Genomic DNA, 22751 nt, shown 5'->3' with positions numbered 1-22751 from the left:
GCTCCCCAACACCCCCGTGTTCCCCCCCCCGGGTGCCCGGCGCGGGGAGCGCTGGAGACACGAGGCAGCTCCCGTGCGTGGGTTGTTTTTCTGAAATCACCACACGAGGGACGCAGGCTGGTTACCAAGGAACCTTTACTCGGCCTTCCAGGAGGGCGCGCAGGGGTGTCACCCCGCCACCCAGCTCCAGGCTCAACACCGACGGGCCGGCGCTGCGAGGCCGCGCAGGTTATCACCGACACCGCTCGCAAAGCACAGGACGCCGGGGCTTTGTGCTCCCTCACCGGCATGAGGCAGAGAAGGTGGGTCTCGTCTCTCCCTACACGTGCCATTAGATTGCTACAGCACGTTATTGTACCTGAACTATTAAAAGGCATGTTATTAATTATAAATATAAAAAGCAATTACAGGGGGATTGCTTAGGATGACTTACAACCCAACACCTGAAGCTAAGGTCAAACAGACTCCCTGCACGGAAGTCTTAAACACCCAAGTGTTAGCCTTCCTTTGCACCACACCAAAAAGCTTGCCTGAAGTTGTGGCAAAATATATATAGAGAGGGAGGAAAATAGCAAGCACAAAGCAACACGAGACCATCATCGCTCAGGATATAAGAGGGGATGATGTAGTCTAAGAACTGGAACTTTCAGTAAGGTAGACCTTGTTGGTTTTACTTTTTGGGTTTATCCAAGATATACTTTTCCCCTTTTTACAACACATACAAAAGCTCCTTCAGAATTCCTAGAATTTTCAACTGAAAATTTTCAACTGAAAATTAAGACAGTCTGACAGCTCCGGTTTTAAACGTGAAACCAAAACCAGCAGAAGTATTTCTACGTTGCAAAATTATCTCTCCTCTCAGCTGCAATAACTAAGATCCAATATGCTGCAATTGCTATTTTATTTTCCTCCTAACTGACTAAAGGTACCACAAATTAGGGTTTTCTTCCCTTTTTGCGCAGAGACTGGCCTTCTCCCGAAAAGGCAATAAACCGGCTTCCAGATTCATCCTGGGAAAAGGAAAGAGGAAAAAAGGTTGTTACCTTTTTGCTCACTGCTTGTGTGTGACGAAAGCTGCACAATCATTAGAAAGAATATTCTATCAGAGCACCAACTGACTGTAGACAGTTCACATCCTTAATCTACATAATAACCACTTTCTTCCTGAAAATAAAATACGAGCATTTCAGTGACCTTTCAGCCAACTGAAACAAGTATGCTTATTAAACTTGCATCGACATTAGAGGTTGCTTTCACTTAACTCAAACCACTTTTTAACTACTACCACTTTTTATCAGAAGTCACCGTGAAAAATCAAGTATGGAGAGAGGAACCACAAACTTGGACAGTAGTTCTAATTCTGTGCAAAACTGGGAAGGATCCAACTTTATTTACCTCTTCGACTTTCTTAACTAGTGGACGTGAGTTTCTAATGAATGTGATTCTGCCAATCTTGAAGTCATAGTTGGGTATTCCTCTGGAAAAGAAGAATAAAAACAATCTTATACCCACCATCCAACGGAACACAATGAAACCTATTCTATGTCTGTCAGCATCGTACTATCACTGGCTGCAAATTTTCCTTACCGAATAATTCTATAGTTAAACCACTGAATTATTTTCTGAAGGTAGGCACACACTGCATGAAGTAGATAATCAGATACTGGAGCTGCTGTAGAAGCTTGGCTGTGGGCATGTTTCCACACAGCTTGTGGTTTCCACAGGGCCATGGACACACTTTTCCACAAGGGTTCAAGTTTAACTGTGACAGCAGTAAATGACAGATCACCACAGGAACCACATCCCTGCACACTTCCACCAAGCCTGAGTTTAGAAGTTTCCTTCTAAGAAAAAACAAAACAAAACCCACACATGGCTTGGCTTTGGTTATCCACCCAACGCAAAAAAATATTACACTCGACATCAAATTTCACTTTAGAAAATTGGCAGGGTACTGCGCATCACCCAATCCAGCCCACCAGGCCAGACTAGACCTGCTGCCTCTCCCTGCTCGTCTTTTATAGCACCAGAGTTGATTGAGAGAGTTTTGCAACATTAACTTAGGATCTGCACCTTAAGTAGTCAGGGATGTCACAGTCAGTCTAGAAAATAATCTTCTAAATGCAAACTTTTGAGGAAATCGGCTTGTTTATATTGCAGGAGCAGAAAAAAAAATAATAAACTCCACTCAAACACTGATCCTTCACTTGCTGACAACTGAATGAAACAGACATACCTTCGAATGTCTCCTGGTTTAATTGGTGATGGACTGGGCTCAACACCTTTCTTCTTGCCGTCCAATCTGTTCCCAGAGCCAGAGAATGCCTATGTATATATAATGAGTTTTATTTTAACCATATTTTGTATTTGAAAGAACGCTGCACAGGGATACTATATTCTGCAAAATCTTACTATCGTTTTTATTTAATTCTTTGATTCAGCATGTTTCTTTTTAGTACTTATTATAAGCTGATGAACACTGGTTGTAGGTATGTTTCAGTCTCCTGTTTATAGACTGCTCCTTAAAGGACAGCAAGTCAACTGCTACTGCCTGCAAGCACCACACAACAATCGCAGATACTTGCCAGTTAAATGAGGAGCACCTCTAAGAACAGGTACTAGCGTTCTGCAGTTGTTTGGATCAACTAACATTCAGAAACCAGCAGAAATATGGGACTTACACGAAATCCTATGTCACTCACATATCCACTATGGTCTGCTTCAACATCCTGTGAGGATAAAAAAACCCAGTTACTTCATTGTGTTAACGTTGTGATACATGGAACACATGAAAACAGTTCCACATATTTCTGAGGAAACAACACTTTAGAATAATCCATTTCCGATATCAACAGTTGGTAAACAACTATCTCCTAAGTAACACAAGCAAAAGCATCCGGTAAGTAAAGTTTAGTCTTAAGAAACTGTTTCAGGAAAAGAAAAAATTATGTTGGACTTCATGGCTCCGTCACAAGGAAGGCCAATTTCTAGTGAATGCATTTTTGAAGAACAGAAGCTTAACTTACTGTGGCCTCTTCATGTTGAGCACTTCTTTCTGGTTCTTTGTACCCCAAAGGAGCATCAAAATCCACCTATTTACATAAGAAGCATGAAAGTAAGCATGATTGATATTTTTCTTTTAATCATAAGCTTTATATTACTATTCCTCAAAACTCCAAAACTATCACTCCATTTTGATCAAGAAATAACTGAGGTTTGCTTGTTAAACATTTTAACTCAGAACTAAAAAGACTAAGCCTCCCAGGAATGAGTCTTAGCATGTGATTGAAACAGAACAGTAAACCAGCACCCCACAATATCACTGGAGTTTGATCAAGACAAGGCAGTTAAATAAAACTCAGATTATAAAACACGTTGAATCTAAACATTAATTTCTAGGCACTGCAGTCACCAGATGGTACATGAAGTACAGCTCAAGACCACAGATGTGGTTACAAAGGTACGTGGGTTACGCTCAAATCAGTCATCTTCCCTATCCCATCAGAGTTTATCTTTCCTGCAGCATCAGAGGTGCTTGGTGTAGAGTGCTATCACTGAACAAGATGCCCTCTCCTTTGGGAGCACACAGTAAAAGCTGACTTTCCATGTCAGCTTTAACTTACATTCATATCACATTCTATGATGGACACAGCCTTATCCGGTTTGGTCTCCATTACCCGAAGCTCATAGATCTGAAACAGTAATGAATATTTTAACATTGCACACGAAAGAGCTCAAATTCTATGTAAGAAGAGCATAGCGAAACCTTTCACTTCAGATAGCTTCAAGAAAATTGAAATAAGTGCTCCTCACATTGAGGACTGGATATTGCAGGGTCTCTACAGAACATGAGAGCAAAGATTTTTAACCTAGATAGAAGACTGGAGCCAGAGAACCTACCTTTTACTGTACCTTGATGCACTCTTACCATAACTTAATCTGCATTTTTGGAAGCAAATTATGAATTTAGCATAAAATTTTAAAAGAACTTGCATGAACATCGGCAGCACAAAAATTTATTTTCTGATGAGTCAAAAACCAGTCTAAACAGCAGCTCAGGAGAAGACATAACTGATCCCTTCTCTCCAACAGAAAATCAATTGCAAAATATACCATCTGGAATTACTTGTCAACAATACTGCATAGCTTTGTGTTGACTATTTTAGCACCAAACTCCAACAACTGATCTCAGTTTACAACCCCAAGTAATTAAATGTGCACATGTTGCCAAAACCACTCATCTATAAAAATCTATTCACAAGATGTAGTCAAAGTACTTATGTGGTCACAATCTACTGAAATAGTGTACTTTTTTACATGGGGCAGAATTTACTTCCTCAAATTAATGGTATCCAAAAAAAACCCTGCATGGACTGGTGTTGTATACTACACCTTTTCATTGTAGTTGATGGCAATAACATCCCCAGTAGTTAGACAAGCGAAGTTTCTCAATGCATTTTCTAATCTTTGGAGTATGTTAAGATGAAACATTTGTTTTCAATGCAACATCAAAGCTTTAAAGTTACTATGCTATAAAACTCTGATCCTTGGTCTCTCCAAGGTTGTTTAAAAGCCATCAGTACTGTAAACAGCCTTTTAGTAAACATTAGGGTGTACTAGTTCTTCTAAAGGACACTCAAACTCTTTGGACTTTAAGCCAAGATTCACACTTCTTCACTCCCGGCTACGCTTTGTGCCAGCAGTTTGCAACATCTCTGTACATAAGGTCTCATTCCTTCTGTTTTCAGAAGGAGCAGTTGTAGTTACCTACTACTAGAAGAGTATGAGCCACACCTGAAAAACTAGCTCTGCTTCATTTTGCCAATTTGGGAGAAAACTTTTGTTCCCTGCTCCGTAATTGATAGGAAGGATACACAGCTTTGGGATTGGTGATGTCAAGAAAATCTGGACTCTGTGGCTGAAATTTTGAGTAAGTAGCAACTTGAAGATTAACACTCTCCACTTGTACCAGGCCTCCCTCTTCCAGCAGCAAGTTCTGCATCATCTGCAAGAATGAATACAAAGATACAAATCACTATCAACAAGACTGATGTTTCTATTTCTTTCCTTGCGTATACTTATTTTTGCTAGGGCCACCATCTTCCCTGAAATGCACCAGCTTACCATGTTTTAATTTCAGGAAGAACAGTCAGGTGCATCTTAAAAAGCAGTCTGCTTTGCTTACTTAGTTAAACTCTCATGGAGGGAAACCTGAGCTGTGACTGAAAGCTGCTGTAGGAACATGAATAGCAAAGGCATGCACTTTCAGGAAACATTCCACCTCTTTAAGATTAAACTGACAACTCAATAATCCTACTCTTCAGGTTTTGAGAGTTCAGCATGAGACAACTCACCCAATGTGGAAGGTAACATATGCCCTCATCGGCCACAAATTCAAGGACTCCACAGTGTGTCATTCGGTCTGAATTTTTATTGGTCAGCTTAAACAGCATCGGGTATGTAATATTAAGTCGGCCTAGTGACAAAGGAGAAAAAAATTGTACTTTTTAAAAGCCACTAGCACATTTCTGAAGCTTCCAGAGATTGAACATTAGCAAGAAAATGGGCCAGACTATAGGAGAAGATTCTCCTCACACCAATATTCCAACTTCTCAAAACTACAAATCCAGGAGAGAATGCAGATACATGAATACAGTACTGCCACTGCACGTAGAGCTTTAAATGCCTTTCTCAACACTTCCCCACGCTCAGAGATGAGCAAGCACTGGGTATTAGCAGAGGAATCTATTACGTCCTTGTGCTGTTATCAGTCAGCTCCTACCTAATGAATTTCAGCATGCCCTGCCTATTTTAAAATTAAATCCTGACTTAACTCATTTCTCAAAAAACCCCAAACCTATTAAGGACAAAACTTGGGGGGTCGGGGGGGGGTGTATGGAACAGGACACAGACGCCCTTAAAAGAGCCAATAAACACCATTTATACTATTGATTCAGCTATCTTTTTCCCCATTTCAAAGTTAATTATCACTTCTTTTGTCTTTAAATTAAATTTTGCTCTAAACAACACATTCAGAACAAGCAGGTTGAGATTAAGAATTTATTAGATTGTTACCATTATACTGAGTATGCTATTAATAGTTAATAAATACTGATTCATGCCTCGTGTAGCTCAACACTTCAGATGTCTGTACTTAAAGACAGACAAGTCCCATTAATTCTGACAGACAAAATACCTCCAGAGTACATTTTTTGAACTAATTAGTCTCACATTCTCTATTTAAGTAAGATTTTAATAGATAACTGAAATACCGTATTTGCTCATATTTCTAATGTTGTTATCCCAGAATAAAATATTCACTTACTGAGTTGATCCAAAGCCGAAGGTGGCATAATTACTGCAAAAATTAATAAGAATGTAAGATTAGGGAAAGTATGACTTACAAAGAGAACATAACATACAATTTTATCATTCCTTTCTCTAAAATCTCCTCTAAAAAAAGGAGATTCTAAAATCTCCTGTAAATTCATTTTTGAGCCAGAGATTTCAGTAAAATCAGTCATGGCAGGTACAACTGCTAGCACAAAAATTTCAAAACGTAATTAGAAAAAAAAGAGAATACAAAGTTTTACAACACCTAGTGCTAAAGAAAATGTTTCCTAAAGGTCATTTTATTTGTTTGGGCTTATAGGTACTCATAAATCGATGTCAACTCAAAACAACATTGCATTAGTCTGACAGCCTGAAAATTAAGTTGGCCGATGTATTCTCTTTGTTCAAGCTAAGTAAGGTACATCAAGGAGGGGGAAAAAAGTCCTTAATCATAAAACTGCAAGGCTCATAATGGGCGTAAGATTTTAACAAGAGACTTTAAGAAAGAAGAATGTCTTCCTCTAATGCTCACAAACCAGGACTCACCAGGTAAGTTTTTTAATTACATTCTAATGCGGTAAAACCCTCCTCCTTCCTTCTTAAAGCCCCACCCAGGGTGCTCTCCTAGCTCCAGCCACAAAGCAGACAGCATGTCTCCATGTTGTTCAACAACGTTTCTGCAGTCTTGGCCAAAAGCTGTATTACTTTGTATTATTCACAAACACTCTTCCAACAGGTTATTAGTCAAAATAAAACATGCACATACTCTTCCCGCCTTTCTCCACATCTGACCTGTCATTAGGTCCAGCAAGCATGGATACCGAGAAGCAGCGGTATTGGGTTGAGAAGCGGTTCTGGAAAACCCGAGGGATGGGGTGATCAAACATATTAAAGGAGAACTAGGGGGGAGAAAAAACACAAAGAGAAGAGTGCATTAATAGCTATCTACAACATATTGAAGTGTTACAGCACTCACTGAAGTCTCCTGAACTTTAGCTACAACTACGCTCACGAGCCGTACGGTTGATTTCCCTGTCAACTAAGGCGCCCCTCTTTTTTCATACATCTTACGCGCTGACTTGCGGAAAAGATTTGTGCGTCAGGCGCTGCGTGGGGAGGCAGAAAATGGAAGCAGCGCACTTCCAGATTACGCTTGAAGTAAGGCTCGCCTGACCAACCGAGCCCCCAGCACGGGCGGCGACTCCCGGAGGAGACGCCGACACCCGCCGGCCGCTGACGGCCGCCCGCCCTCAGCCTGACACTCCACTCCAGACCAGAAAATGGTCTTCGCCAGCGGGCACCGGCGCGGGAACCGCCGTAGCCGACGAAGGAACACGGGGCCCAGCCGCCCGCCCGCCCGCCGTGACTCGGCACTTCCCCCGGCCGCCCCCCGGGCCTCACCATGGCGGCGGTGCTGAAGCGCAGAGCGGCAGCGCTCGAACTCCCCACAGGAATCGGCGGGCCGGGCTGCGCCGCTGTCTCGCCTGACGGGGCTCTGGCCGCCACCGCGGGCCCCACCCCCCCTGCCCGCCCCCGCCGCGCTGCCCCTCCCAGCGTGCCGCGCGGCGCCCGCCTCCCGGGCGGCCATTTCGTGTGAGGGCGGAAGGCGGGATGTCGCATCTGCCGGTGCCGCCATTGTGGAAGGCTCTTCTGGCCGCTTGGCACTTCTTCAGTCACAGAGGGCTGATGTGGCACGTCCCGCCGTCTCGTCGGACTCACTTAAATGGCAAAGCAAACAATTTGCCCGCGGCAAAGATGGCAGACTTGGCAACAAAAGCCAGCACGGTGCTTCCGTTCGAGATGCTCTCGTGATTGGCCAGCCGCACGTGTCGCCCCTCCCTTTTCCCAGTCCCATTGGCCAAGACCCGGAATGGGTTGGGCAGTTCGCCCAATCCGCTCTGCGAAGGAGGGGCGACCGCTTTTCTATTAGCCAGCGCGCCGTGACGAGCAGACCAATGGAAAGCGGCTCTGATTTGGCGCCCAGTTTGAGTGGGGGCGGCCCGTGGCTGCCGCCGTTTCCCCGCTGTTTCTCCGCCGCTCTACCACTGCCGCCATGTTCATCTCCGACTGCCGCCGGGAGTTTTACGACGTGATAGTCAGCCAGGTGCGGGCGGCGGGCCGCGACCGGGGAGGGAGTGGTGTTACCCCAGGCGTCCCGGCGGCGGGCTGACCTCAGGCCGCTCTGCGCGGGACTGCGGCGGTTCCCGCCACCTCACGGAGCAGGGACGGTGCCGGGGCGTTCCCGGCTCTGTCGGCGGTACCGGAGCTCTCGGGGCCGCGGGGGATGTAGGGGAAGGTGGTGCCCGCATTCCCGGTACTGCCTGGGTGGGGGCCAGCGGCGGGGAGCGCCGTTGTCTGGCGGGCCTAACCCCCGGGCCGCACTGAGGGCCGCGGGGCCACCAGTCAGCCCGGATTGTAAAAATATCCCTCCCGAGCGTGTCTGCGGCGTTGGAAACCCGAGCCAAAGCTGCTGCCAGAGAGATGAGGTCTCGCCAGAGATTTTTCTTACAGTTCACCTCTTTCTTGCGAGTGCTTTCGGTATTCTTGTGAATCTTTTGTTTAACCAAGACATCTCTGGATCTATTTTTTTTCTCTATATCTTTTTAACCGCTTTGATACTGTTTGCCCAGGCAACTAAATCTTGTATTCTGTCTTCTTTGAGGTTTCTCTTGCAGTCTTGTAGCAGATCTGGCTGACTACTTTCATTTTTAACCCATAGTTTGCTTAACTTGTTCAGAGTGGATGTTTACACTGAAGTGGTAAAGCTTTTGTTGGACAGTCTTTTAGTATTTCTACCTGTGAAAGTATATTATGGATTGTGCAAATGAAAGCGTTTCTCTCACCTTTAACTGTGAGCAAAATCTCAAAAAAAAAACCCAATACCCAGAGCAAAAAAATCGCCAGATAAATTATTTTGCCAAAATCAAGGTTATTTCAAGAGCGCCTTGCTCCTATTTCTGCTCCAGATTTTCTTTAGTCAAAACTGTTCAGATCCCATGCTGGAAATTTAGGTCTTTCTAGACATGATAACAATAGTTGTAGGGCTGACTTGCTTTGAACCTCCAAAACTATGTGCGGTTCATAAGAGTCTGAATAATTATGTTTCCTCAAAGCAGATGACATATTTTGGGTATGTGGAGTTGTTTCTTGTTCATATTTACAGGCATCCAAATCGGTTAATTTTGGTTGCAGTGTCCATTCAGAAGCAATCCTGTTCTTCGGTTTTCTGCTTATGATGCTCTCTACCTAAATTTCTTACTTTCTGGTCTCACAGTGATCTGCGCATTTCATGTACCAGCACATTAGATTTAGTACCTATGTTAATATACTGATATGCTTATTCTGTTATTTTTGCAGCGTGTTCTTCTTCTTGTTGCTTCAGATGTTGATGCATTGTGTGCTTGTAAAATACTCCAAGTAAGTCTTTGTTCATTATCACTGTAGGCTAACAGTAAAAGAAGAAATGTCCTGGGACCCTTTTAATAGGTTTGACCTGGGGAAAGGGTGAAGGTTTAATCTGCTCCTGTAAATTATTTTTTCCATGAGTTATGGCACTGAAAACCAGTAAGTCATACTCCCAAAGTTCATGTAGATGTGTCATTTGGGATGTCTTCAAGATAAAGATTTGTATGAAATAGAATTACAGCATGGTATAGCATTGTAGAAGATGTTATTTCCCTCACCTTTGCTAACAGCTGTTTCCTTCATTTCAGGCTTTGTTTCAATGTGATCACGTGCAATATACACTTGTCCCAGTATCTGGATGGCAAGAACTTGAAACTGCCTTTCTAGAGCATAAAGATCAGGTGAAAAAATACTGGAAACTTTTTAAGTTGCAGTTCATCTTACATAGACATGCACTTCTTCCCTTTGCCCAACTTAAAATGTCATCTCTTAAACTAGTTGTTATTGGTTACCGCAGAACAGTGGTTAAATTTTAACATACCAGTAACAAACTTGTTAAGTTTTTTACATCAGCTCAAACTAATGTGCTATAATTTTGATAGAGTCAAATTAAGTTTGCACGCATTTTGAGATATAAAAGGTGGTGGCATTGGATGTCTGTCCAACATCCCTGAATTTGGTGTTTTGTCTTACAAATTTTCTTCCTCCTCAGAGACATCAAATACCAGAAAGTAAACAAAGGAAACATTTTGGAAATTATGAGCTTTGTAAAGCTGTTTTCAGCCTTCTGTGTTTCCTGCTAATTTAAGTAAAAAGCATTCTTTTTTTTCCTTTTGCTTGCAGTTCAAATATTTTGTTCTTATTAATTGTGGTGCCAATGTTGACCTTCTGGAGATCTTGCAGCCTGAAGAAGACACTTTTTTTTTTGTATGTGACAGCCACAGACCTATCAACGTAGTGAATGTTTACAATGACACACAGGTAAATGCTTTTCTTTCATAATAAAAATCTTTGCAATGTGGTGGTGAGTGGTTCAGTGCTTTTCTGTGTTTTGCAAAACTGCTTACAGTGTTACTAGGTCAGGCAGCAGTGTTAGTGGATATTTGCAGTAGTAATGTGCACAATCAGAAAAAAAAAAATCTCTTTTCAATAATAATATATATATACTGTTAGCAGTGTGACAGTTGTCAGTAGTAAGCACCTGTTCATCTTATTGCTATAAATCAAACTGCTACAAATCAGAGGATAAATATCCTCCAGAATGTAACATCTCTCAGTCTCTAGCAATACCTAGAATTTGAGTATTAAGTACAAATTATTTGTCAACATGACTCTAACAAGCATAACAAAAAAATACTTTCAGTAATGCTGTAACAAAGGAATATGTTTTTTACTCGTATGTTATATAAGTAAGTATGGTCTTTGTATCAAAAATCAATATTTTTGTTATGCCAGGAATCGATCACAGCCAAGATGAGTTTATAGTTTCTCTTATTAAGTATCTGAAGTATTCTCTTTTGTGATTTGAGACACACTTTAAGCACTAAATAAGATACTTTATTTAAAATACATTTTTTTCCTGCTAGGTTAAGCTTTTAGTTAAACAAGATGATGATCTTGATGTTCCTGCTTATGATGATATCTTCAGAGATGAAGAGGATGAAGAAGAGGACTCAGAGAATGAAAGTGATGGGTTAGAACCTTCAGAGAAACGTAGACGTTTTGAAGAGGTGTGTTTCTGCTACTTTATTGTGAAAGGAAGGAAAATAAAATAGTTACTAATCATCATAGTAATGACATTTGAGTTTAAAAATTATGTCGTTAGATCGCAAATTCAAATGTCTATCTCTATGTGCTCTGGGGTTTTCAGTCTAGCAGTATAACTTGTTTAGATATAAACTTTTTTTTATAATTGAGAAGACAGAAGCTTACAAAGAATTTATTTTACTGCTACAAGGACACACAAAAAGTGTTGCTAACAAAAATGTATTATGGTAGACACAAAAAATCATATTTGCCATATGTTATTTGTAGCATATTATCTATTTACACCATACAAGGAAGCAAAGGCACAAGACTAGCAATATTAAGAGACAATGTAAAGACATGCTCTGATTTAATATTTATTTCATGTTATTTTTCTATTAACATTGTACATTTTTCCCTGTTAAGTTATGAAAGGCACTAAAAACAGATATTAGAAATTCAAAGGAAAATCTGTACATAGTATACACAGAAGTTATTTTCAAATCTGTTAAATATTTCACAAAGATCTTATTGATTTTGGGTTTTCAAGCTGATGATGCTATTTATGGAGCTTAAATATACAGTGAGTGCCTCTCTGAGCTTCACTAATTATCTCTCTTTCATCAGTGTCATTTTTATGTTATAAAATGGTAGGATGCAATGTTGCTAGTGTTGAAAATACTATCTACTGGGCCTCTTATTTGTGAAGATGAGCTAAATAAATGTTAGCACAGAAGGATGCCATGACTTTATAAAAGTGTTCCTTGGAAAATATTTTATAATACTTTTCTCACTAGATGCTGTTAAAAGATTAGTTCTTTTTAATGAAGACTTAATCATTCGAGTACCTGGATGGGTGCTAATCTACTAAAGTATTTTTAACATCCAAATTAATTTACAGGATGTAATAGAGAGAACAATGAAAAGGCGACAAAGGCGAGAATGGGAGGCACGCAGGTGTGTTTAACTGGGTTTTTTATATTGCTCGTATCTCTTTCTTATTCTTTGATTAAAATCTTGTTGACAATACAAAAACATCCTAAGCTGCTTGATTTGCAAGATGCTTTAGTTCTAACTTTATTCAGAAAGTGGAGAGATATTTACTATATAAAAATAAAACTTTTAAATAGAGGATAGTTGTAAATAGTAATTTATAAATCTGAGTATCAATAGGTGCATCGCTTTACTTTTAAGTAGCTGTAATAGTCTTACCTTGTCTATCTTAGGTGAAATTTGTGCTTCTCTTTTCTTCCTTTACAGTCCTGCTATTGTCCATAGGAATGAGCAGGAACAGATCAGATATGAAAATTGGATTTGAGGAATAATGACAATAATTTTTTCCTTTTTACTTTATGAGTACAATTCGGTGTGGTTTCCATGTTGCTACTAAAATCTAATTGCCTTGCTGGAAAGCAATTTCTAGCCCAAGTTTAATATTTTTTTCACTGTTAAAATGAGATTTAAATATTATTTCACAATTCCTGCTTTATATTTTTAATTGGATCCAATGACCAGTTCACCACTTAGTCAAATGTGGGTTTTTTTTTCCCTTTATAGACGAGAAATTCTTTTTGATTATGAGCAATATGAATACCATGGAACCTCAGTAAGTATAAATTCTTGTTTGCCATAAAAACACAAAGTGCCAATGTAAAGGTAATATTATAATTATCTAATAATAGTACACATTATTGTTATATAAAAGATATGTTGTATATGTACAAGTAATTTGACTTAGCAGTTTAATGTTTTCTGGTTGTGTACATCCAATTTTACCACTGATGAATTAAATGCATCACAGAAACAATACTGGTAGACTGGCAGACAACAGCCAGCTGAGGCACAGTGGCTAATGTAATGTTAACAGTGGGGAAAATGATAATATAGAACTATTAATGTTTTTGTTGTTTGATATCTTTAATGCTGCTATTAAAAAAATATGGTAGTGTAATTTTTTTATGTCTTGCAAAAGTGTCTATGCACATATACTCTCACAAAAAGACTTTAGCATGTAGGGAGCTTTTGCCTTCCAAAGTTTTCAGCATCAGGATATTTCAAATATAACACTTAGGACACCAAACTGTTCCTTCTGTCATTTGTCCTCTTGTCTGATTATTTTTATATTAAGTGCTGCTTTATATATAATGCAGGTTTGCAGAGCTGTATAAAATATTTTTCTTTCTACTTAGTGTCTTAGAAAGTAAGACATTGACCGATTGTCACTCAAGTGTGGTTTCTAGAGCTTTAGTAACATGCTAGTACTTGGCAAATTTAACTGTTCCATTTGTTTAATGAAGTGAGAGGTTTGTGTTCATTTATCCCTTTATTTTTTTGCTTTTCCCTCATATAGTCTGCGATGGTGATGTTTGATCTGGCATGGATAATGTCTAAAGACTTGAATGACATGTTGTGGTACGTTTCCGTTATCATTTTTCACAGAAGCTAGAAGCTTAAACTCATAGTAAATAGAGGCAAGTTTTCCCAAAACGATTTGATTTCAGTGTGAGGTTCCAGTTTATTTCATGAGTGGATGTATGTCTTGAATTGGAGGACACATTTTTATAAATTAATTGCGAGCAACCAGTAGATTTTGCATGGAAAAAGGGAGGATGGTACTATATGTGCATGTCTGCTAAGAGGGAATAATAATATATAGCTCTGATAGTAACTTCTATGTACAGTTGGTAAACAGTGTTTCTGACTTGTTCTGTTACATACTTGGAGGGTTAAATATAATATGCTGTACTGGAATATTTTTTGTTTTAACTTGGTTTTTTCCTTTTCTTTTTTTTCCTCCCAATGTTAGGTGGGCTATTGTTGGCCTGACAGATCAATGGGTCCAAGACAAAATCACTCAGTAAGAAAGATTTTTCAATTTATCTTAATTTTTTTATTTATCTATCTTTTAAGGTTTTTTAGGCATAATTAATAGAGATCAGGAAACTTATGGGAATTTATATAACACAAGGTAATTAATAGACAGTGACATTAAATATCTTAATGACTGGATGTGAATGTGATCTAATGCCTTCCAAAAATAGGAATATACATCAGAAAAAAATATTTTCTCTCTCTACTATTTAGAATTTTTAAACTAATTTCACAAAATTATAAAAACAATCACTTCTGATTGGGGAAGAAATGGTGTTTAATAGTAGTTTACGTAAATATGAACTTAATACTGTTTTATTAAAGGAAAAAAAATTGTATGTTCTGTATTCTCCAGCTTCTTTTCCAGTTTTAGTTAACAATTTTCAGATTTTAGCTTTTTTTTCTTGTTTCTTGTTTCCTACTAGATACCACCAGAATTCTAGGTGCACATGTATAGACTTTAATTCTGGTGTTCTATTGTTACTAAGTGTTCTATTGTTCTAAATGTATTAAGTAATTAAGTTCATTGGTCAGCCTATCTGTTTCTCTGTAGTGGTTTTATTTTAGCTTTAATTGTATGGGTGTATGGCTGAATATTGAAAGAATATTGCTTAACAAGTTGGATTTTTTTTAAAGATGTATCTACAGTTTTCATGCTGCTGACTGGCCAATGTGTAAACTTTTAGGAAGCATTTTTGTGTTCTCATAATCAAGAACAAAAATACACAGGAAGAAACTGAAATGACAAATTTGTTTTTGTTTAAGAATGAAGTATGTGACGGATATTGGAATCCTACAGCGTCATGTGTCTCGCCATAACCACCGCAACGAGGATGAAGAAAATTCACTGTCAATTGATTGCATGCGAATAGCATTTGAATATGAGTATCCTTGCGTGAGATCTGGGGAAAATGAACTCTACCCACTTGGTGAACCTCAGATGAGTGTTTTATCTAGGGGAAAAAAAACCCCAGCACCATCTCTGCTGCTGAGAATAGAGTTAAAAGAAATGGAAATTTGAGTGTTTTGTTGAACATGAATCGCTCTTTCAATAGCTCATTTAGCTTCAGTTCAGCTTAACGTTTCAGAATTAGTTACAAGTCAATGTTGCTCTTCTTGTGTTACTTGCACCTGCAGCTTTGAACTGTATCTTACGTACTACAGAGATCAAATATATAAAGGGCAGCTGAAGACTTACCTACTAGTTGTGGAGTTTTGTTGCTATTTGTAACTTCAAATGATATATGTGTTTATAGTTATTTGCCATAATTCCTGTCCAGTCTGCGCCTGGCACTTTATCAGCACTGGTCTCTATATGAAAGTCTCTGTAACACTTCATATACCTCTGCTAGCCTTAAGCTTTGGTCGGTACAAGGGCAGAAGAGGCTCCAGGAGTTTCTGGCTGACATGGGGTGAGTTATAAAAATCTGGATCTTGATTAAAGGATCATTTTTTCACTGAATTATGGGAAAATATTGAAAATATAGCTTGCGAGTACCCAACTTGTTAGTTTTTAAATATGACGGGGGGGCTCTGAGTAGGTTGCAGTGTCTCTTTGGGTTAAGTTATACAACTTGTGTCTTGGTGTACGAGGAATACTTCAGCTGTGTGCCTTTATGGAATAGTAGATTAGTAAGTAACCTGTGCTTTCTCACATCCGCTCTTCAATGACTAAAGAGAAAAGAACGCAAACAAGCGTAGTCAGACTTAACTTCCTAAATTATCTAATGTTAAGAAAGTCTTATGAAAGGAAGGCAAAATATTTGTTTCTTCTAGCATACCTATCTGTATTTTTTCTTTCTGTTTTTAGTTTGCCTTTGAGGCAAGTGAAGCAGAAGTTTAATTCCATGGACATGTCTTTGAAAGAAAATCTTCGGGAAATGATTGAAGAATCTGCAAACAAGTTTGGGTAAGTTGTTTTAGATACAAATGCTTTATCTGAAAATACTTTTCAATTAAGTTCAAATATTTTTGTATGAAGAGGATGTAACATCCTGTTTTAAAAAATATGGTTTCTAGATTGACAAACTAATACTAGGCTTGTTGCAAATGTTAGGATATGATTTGTCTTCATGTTCTTAACATTAACATACTGAGGAGATGGCTGGTCAATGTTGATAATGTTAATAATCTTTACTGGTTTTATTTCATTTTGCAGAATGAAAGATTTAAGAATTCAGACCTTCAGCATTCACTTTGGCTTTAAGAACAAGTTCTCAGCAAGTGATATTGTTTATGCAACAGTTTCTCTCATGGAGAATATAGAGAAAGAGGGGCCTGAAACAACTAATTTCATTAAAGCTTTGGACAGTCTCTCCAGGTACTGAAAATATGTCTCTTCATTCTTTCATGATTTTATTTAGGGAATGTGGGTTATATATCTAAAAGATGCATTGATGCTTCATAAGCCATTGAAGAAAAATCAAAATATCCCTGTGAATAGTGTTTAGATCTCACTTTTGTGTGAAAAGCTTTATTTTTATATGAAAGTGTCTATTTTTATTCTTTCTGTTGCAGGGGTAATCTGGACAAACTGCACCAAGGACTGGACCTAGCCAAAAAGCAGTTACGTGCCATTCAGCAGACAGTAGCCAGCTGTATTTGCACCAACCTTGTAATTTCTCAGGGACCTTTTCTCTATTGCTCTCTCATGGAGGTCAGAATTCTAGTTTTTGGCTGTATCATTTCACTGTCATATTTGGCTATGTCATACTTGAATGACACTGTTTGCCTAACTGCTTGACTCAACAAGAATGACTCTGTCAGAAAGAACCTATTTACCTATACTGTGCTGTCCTCTTACGGGTCAGTATTGACATCTACTCTGAACTTCTCAAAGGAAGAATCAGTCCTCTCAAAGGGAGGACTTCATTTCAAAGTCAAGTGGGTGAGCTCAAACCCCTGTATTGCCATGGTTCTTGTTAGTGTTCTTTGAGTCACACAAAACTTTCAGACTTGTCAATAAATATTAACATAAAACAAGTGGAAGAATCATCTTGGTTTGTAATTGACATAATTCTTCTTTTTCTAGGGCACACCAGACGTGAAACTGTTTTCCAAACCAGTGTCTTTGTGCCTGCTTAGTAAATACTTGCTCAAATCATTTGTTTGCTCTGTAAGTAAATCAAAAGCTTTTGACTAACTTGTGGCCTGTCTAGTATTGTTCTGTTGGATACTTACAGTTGATTATTAAGATTTTCATATAATGTTTTTAATAATGTTTTTCTGCCAATTGGTTGGATAATTTTAGCACATTTGTAAATGCTGCTCTAGGAAAGATATCTGCCTGGCAGACTTCATAGCATTAGAAAGAGTTTTCATTACTACGATACTTACAGTCTAAAATCTTTGTGTAAATTTGTACATTTTGAAGGAGCATATCACTAAATATGTACTTTGAAATGTTAACAACAAAAAAAAGCAATATTGCAGGACTGGTAAACTGGTAATTGTTATCTAAAGATTTCTGTGTTTGTTTAAATTAACTGGTCTGCCACTAGGAGCAGGACAGCATTTAAAACTCACTGCAAAACATTTACCTTAAGAACAGGACACTTTAAATAGACTTCTGTTTCATTTACTTAAGTGTCTAAAAATGTTAAAATCTTCATAATTACTTTTTGATTTAATTAAATTACAAAATTTGTTAAAGTTACAGCTTACGGCTGTAAAATGATATGATGGGAAAATAATTTCTAGTGAAGACTGTGTTTATGAATGTTTTATCTGTTGTATTTCAAGGTAAAATAGTTATTGCAAAAAATTAAGCCCAGTCCAAGTTTTTAGATGCCTGTACCTGCAGTTCTTTTTAAGAGCTGTTTTCTTTAGTGTAAATCATATCTTGCCCATGTTAAAATGGAGTGCGAGATTGGAGAAGAATTGAAATTTCTATTGGTCCTTAAAGGGGCTTTTACTGTAAGAAAGAAGGGGATTAAGAACTTCTTCAACTTCTGTTGAACTGCATTATAGCTGTATCCTTAGATTAATATTTGTAATACTACCTCACATGGAGAGCTGAAGCTAAATTGTTTCCTGAGTTTTGTCTAACAAAGAGGCATTCTGACTTCCAGACAAAAAACAAGCGTTGTAAATTGCTGCCACTGGTAATGGCTGCACCAATGGATGTTGAACGGGGAACTGTGATCATGGTGGGGATTCCTCCGGAGACAGAAAGCTCTGACAAAAAGAAGTAAGCATATTGTTTAAAAGTTCTTACTAAAGGTTATCTGTAGACTTTTCCTGTCTCTGAAGCAAATATAGCTTTCCTGTACCTATTTAACACTGGATATGTTGACTTAAATTGTATCCTTCTTAAAAACATGCTTTTTGTGTATGGTATGCATGAGATACTTTGGGAGAGGATACAGATGTTCCACAGCTTCCCTGCAAGTTTTTTCCCCCCTCCCTCTTAACTGTATCTTAAAAGAGGGAAATAGTTCACTATATGACCCATGACTTCATTTCTTAAAGACTGCAATGTTAAGATTTTTGCACTTGAATAAGCGAGGTGTATGTTGAATACACAGCACGTGAAAAACATCTAGAAGACATTTTCAACTCTCAGCAAGAAAAAAGGTCCATACTTCTACCTCAATAAATACATCATTTTCTGTGATGCTCATTTGTATTTCTGTTCATCTTCTAGCTTTTTCGGAAGAGCGTTTGAGAAAGCTGCAGACAGTACCAATTCTAGGACTTTACACAACCATTTTGACATGTCAAGTGAGTAATGCTGCCTTATCCCTTACTTCGTTCACCAGACAGTCCTTTAGGGGTCAGTGTTTACGCAGCCTCCATAAAGCATGACTGTGGACTATATACTCATTTGTGTATGTCTTAGATGCAAATGTCAAGGGTGTCTATGTGATACGCTATTCCTGAATCTAGTATAAACACAAGCTACACGATTTATCGTTATTTTTTCTAAGTGCTGTCTTGTTGTGCAAAAACTATAAACTACTAAGCAAAGGCTTGCATTTCTTTTTAAAACAACCTACATTTTGCATGGAGTAATGATTTTCATATGTGCACTTCAGTTTAAAAATCTATGAGGTTATCTGTGAGGGGTTTTATATTTAGTAGCCAAACGGAGTATGGTATTGATGTTATAAGATGAATTCGTTATTGTCTGTGCTTACAAAAGAGGTGGTTTTTAACAATGCATATTTAAGTATGCATGTTGAACATACAAAGAAACATTCCTAGATTTAAAAATTGGCTGCCATATCATGCACCTAGAAATTGGAATTTGCTGAAATATGAGTAAAATAAACAACATGCTTTGTATTTTGTCCAAATAAATAGTTTCTCTTTTTTCTTCTTAAAGTTGATTAAGTATATAAATAAGTATACTCAGAATTATTATTCTTCAAGTGTGACATCTGGTATATCTTTTAGTTATTTACATCTTGTAATAAAATATTTCCTGTTTTAGTAATCGAATTGAAAACAGAAGACAGGAGCAAATTTCTGGATGCACTCATTTCTCTATTGTCCTAATGGTAAGACGGTGTAAGGAGGTTTAATTAAAAAATTAATTACAAATCAAGTTAGTAACCTGTTAGTATCTGTAGAATGTTCTAAGAAAATGTGGCAACTTCTAGTGAAAATATATATTGAAGATAAGAGTTTCTTATAAAGACTTTTTGGGAGGAGGCAGACAACGTATAAGCAAAATTTTTGTTTTTCTCCTTAAGAGATTTATTCAAGTTTCATCATCCATAAGCTTCTCTTCCATTGTTCTTAACTTTTTGTGGCTTTTTAAGTTCAGCTGGAAAAGAAGCAGCTGTTTGTTGTGAGAGAAATGCAGATATTAGCTAATTGTAGTTGATACTGACTTTCTTTTAATTATGATGGCTTGTTTGAGCTCAAGATGGAATTTTGGCCATAGCAGTGCCATTCTTAGCTTTGATGTTAGTATAGAATTCGCATTTTTGGTTCACAGTGTTAAGGTTATAGCCTATGTTAGTGTGTAGTTTATCTGGATTAAAGATGGGGATATAAGACTATTTGTAGTTGTGGCTGTTAGCTTCACACTAGTTCAAGGTCTGTTTTAAAGCTCCTTAGGGCAAGATAGATTTTACTGTAGATCTGATGAGACTGTCATATTGTTGCAATTGTCTTCAAATATTCACTGCTTTTCAATGCCAAACTATTTTTATTGGTTTGTGTATGTGTTTATTCTGCAGTGATGGGTGGGGATAGCTTGTTTTCTCCTAGAGAAGCAGCCAAACTCTAAATTGTTTTGTTAAGTCTGTTCAAACAACCTGTAAGACTGTTTGAAAGTATATAAAGTACCTCATGGCTTTTTCATGTCTAGGTAAAGATTTGGTCTTTAGTATTAACATGTGATGTAATCTCACAAGATTATGGTACATGTACAAAAGCAAAGGAGTAAGATGAAGGCTTTGATAAAAGTCTGTGAACATTGGTAGTCCTAGCCAAATGACAGTATGGGTTATCTTTTTTCAGTGGCTATCAAAGCTACAATTTCTTTCTTCTGTTCACTCAGAAGTTTGAAACAGTGGATCAATAGCTGCAGTTGTTGCTTGTTAGACAGCATAGTCATGCATGGCTTCCAAGCTTTCTACATCTGTTTCTGTACACTCTGACTACTGTTTCAGTTTGTATTCTGCCCTTGTTACACAGCGGTGCTTTTTGGCTCCTTGTGCTGGAAGCTGAGGATCCGATGCTCTGAAATTATTTTGGATGTTCCAAACTTCATGGTGCTGCAATTGTCATGTATCGCCTTGCTTTATCTTAAATGTACCAGTACAGGCCTGGACTGTTTTTATGCCTCTTGGGAGGTCAAAAGGATTTTAACCTTAGCATACAGATATTGAACACTGCTTCTTTGTAAACAACCCATCCTCTTAATGGCAAAAGGTGTCAACTAGGAGTATTTGCAAATTCAACTTCTATTTGTCAAACCTGCTTTTATTAGTAGATGTGCTCCTGTGATGTTAATATGTTTAGTTGGCTAATAACAAGAAAATAAGTTTTAAAGAAGTTCCATATTTATATTATTACTATGTTCTTTTAAAATTGTCTTGAATGTTTTGGGGTTTTTTTGTAAGAAACTTTTTGAAACTCTCCTTGAATTTTTAGAATGCTGAAACTGTTGTTTAGTACTGTCAGGTTGAGGTCTTGTGCTTTAATTGAAATAACTTTTGTGAGACAAGTTTTAAGATTTTAGGACTTTTAAAATCCAAGAACTGAATAACTGCCAAATACTGAATGAAAAATCTGGGGAGTTCTGGTGTTAATAAAGCATTTTTAGTCATGCATTGTGGTACTGTATTGTCACTCGTAGCTTGGCTTTGGGAATAATTTTCCCGGAAAGAGTGTAAAATACTATGATAATTGTGCGCAGACTGTAGTGTTAAAAATATCGACAGACTAGCTGAATTCTGTTCCATAACAGAGATTTCATTTCACTTTGGTCATATGAAATGGTATGGCTTGTTAGACTTAACCTGCTGTGCATTGGGAGGGTATGCGTATGTTTGGAATTCTTTTTTTCTTGCAATGTTTGCTTGAATTCTGTGTGACTTCAATGTTTTCATGTATTATAATGAGTATGTAAAGGTTATGGTTATGAGTATGTAAAGGTTATTACATCATGCTTTGTACAGATTTTTAATACAGGTTAATTTAATATTAAATGTGATTTAAATGTAGCCACAGAAAGCTAATTAAACTATATATTTTTATTCAAACAAAAGTGATTTTTTTTTATTTTTTAAATGTTGTCATCTTCTCTGAGTAAAATCCCTGTGATCACCAAAAAACTGTGCTTCCTAAGATAAAACATAATGCCACCTTTTGATTTTGCATGTTTACTAGGTAGTATCGGCAATAAATGACATTCCCCCTTGCTAGTGTACTTTGGGTTTTTCCTGTACACAGCATAAAGTAATTTTATTTATTTCTGAAGCAGATTACTGTGCTTTAATTCTCTGGAAAAGTTTTATGTTGTTTTTTGAACACTGATACCAGTGCTAAGCCATGATTACAATGTAAAACTAGGAGTCTATGTGACACTTAAGTGCACTTCTAAATATTGTCTCTTTATCTTTTAGTTGCAAACTGCTGAGTGAGTTAAGTGAATTTCCTAGATTTGTCTTAAACTTATCTGTCACAAAATAATCACTGCCATTTCCACAGCACTAAATGACTGTAACTTTAGTTCAGCCCTATCATATATCTAGGCCTTACATGCTTCTAGATGTAAATATCAGAGAAAAACAGGGGTGTGTGTAGCAGTAAATACAATGTGCTTCAGTGTGGGAGACCACCTTCATGTATACAGAATGAATAATGTGTGCTGGGTAAAATTGAATTTTACTTGCACGGTCTGCTTGCTCAGTAATTGCATAAAAGGTCTTGCACCTCCT

At 37.9% G+C, this 22751-nt stretch overlaps 2 protein-coding genes across 3 annotated transcripts; one reads left to right on the top strand and one right to left on the bottom strand.

Annotated features, from left to right (window-relative positions):
* Positions 1-118: 118 nt before the first annotated feature.
* On the bottom strand, positions 119-7840 carry UFD1 (ubiquitin recognition factor in ER associated degradation 1). The gene is made up of 12 exons (XM_074843761.1): positions 7735-7840; positions 7100-7232; positions 6326-6358; positions 5355-5476; positions 4875-5005; positions 4393-4465; positions 3624-3692; positions 3027-3092; positions 2682-2729; positions 2237-2325; positions 1396-1477; positions 119-1010 (listed from the first exon to the last, which is right to left on the bottom strand). Exons 1-12 carry the CDS (start codon positions 7735-7737, stop codon positions 936-938), a joined length of 924 nt encoding a protein of 307 aa, XP_074699862.1. The 5' UTR covers positions 7738-7840; the 3' UTR covers positions 119-935.
* An 86-nt stretch (positions 7841-7926) lies between these two features.
* CDC45 (cell division cycle 45) lies at positions 7927-22205 on the top strand. 2 transcript variants are annotated; one of them, XM_074843758.1, is made up of 19 exons: positions 7927-8437; positions 9691-9750; positions 10047-10139; positions 10582-10719; positions 11325-11468; positions 12386-12441; positions 13042-13090; positions 13835-13896; positions 14291-14341; positions 15121-15240; positions 15636-15767; positions 16166-16264; positions 16514-16675; positions 16873-17011; positions 17387-17470; positions 18426-18544; positions 19001-19077; positions 19790-19856; positions 21004-22205. In XM_074843758.1, exons 1-18 carry the CDS (start codon positions 8387-8389, stop codon positions 19852-19854), a joined length of 1701 nt encoding a protein of 566 aa, XP_074699859.1. In that variant the 5' UTR covers positions 7927-8386; the 3' UTR covers positions 19855-19856; positions 21004-22205. The 2 variants fall into 2 exon arrangements, with proteins under 2 accessions (XP_074699859.1, XP_074699860.1); XM_074843759.1 differs by lacking the exon at positions 21004-22205 and having other exon boundaries at positions 19790-20156.
* Positions 22206-22751: the final 546 nt, after the last annotated feature.

This window comes from Strix aluco, chromosome 18 (assembly GCF_031877795.1).
Source record: "Strix aluco isolate bStrAlu1 chromosome 18, bStrAlu1.hap1, whole genome shotgun sequence".
Taxonomy (NCBI): domain Eukaryota; kingdom Metazoa; phylum Chordata; class Aves; order Strigiformes; family Strigidae; genus Strix; species Strix aluco.
This window is presented reverse-complemented; position numbering and strand designations above follow the sequence as displayed.

Bases quoted from the DNA above. Each gene is read 5' to 3' on its own strand.
- CDC45 (XM_074843758.1), top strand. From the start codon at position 8,387: ATGTTCATCTCCGACTGCCGCCGGGAGTTTTACGACGTGATAGTCAGC. The intron at 12,442-13,041 runs GTGTGTTTAACT...TTCCCTTTATAG, and splicing joins CGAGAATGGGAGGCACGCAG to ACGAGAAATTCTTTTTGATT. The intron at 19,078-19,789 runs GTGAGTAATGCT...TTCCTGTTTTAG, and splicing joins CAACCATTTTGACATGTCAA to TAATCGAATTGAAAACAGAA.
- UFD1 (XM_074843761.1), bottom strand. The intron at 5,477-6,325 runs GTAAGTGAATAT...CTTTGTCACTAG, and splicing joins TTCGGCTTTGGATCAACTCA to GCCGACTTAATATTACATAC. The intron at 1,478-2,236 runs GTATGTCTGTTT...CTTCTTTTCCAG, and splicing joins AAACCAGGAGACATTCGAAG to AGGAATACCCAACTATGACT.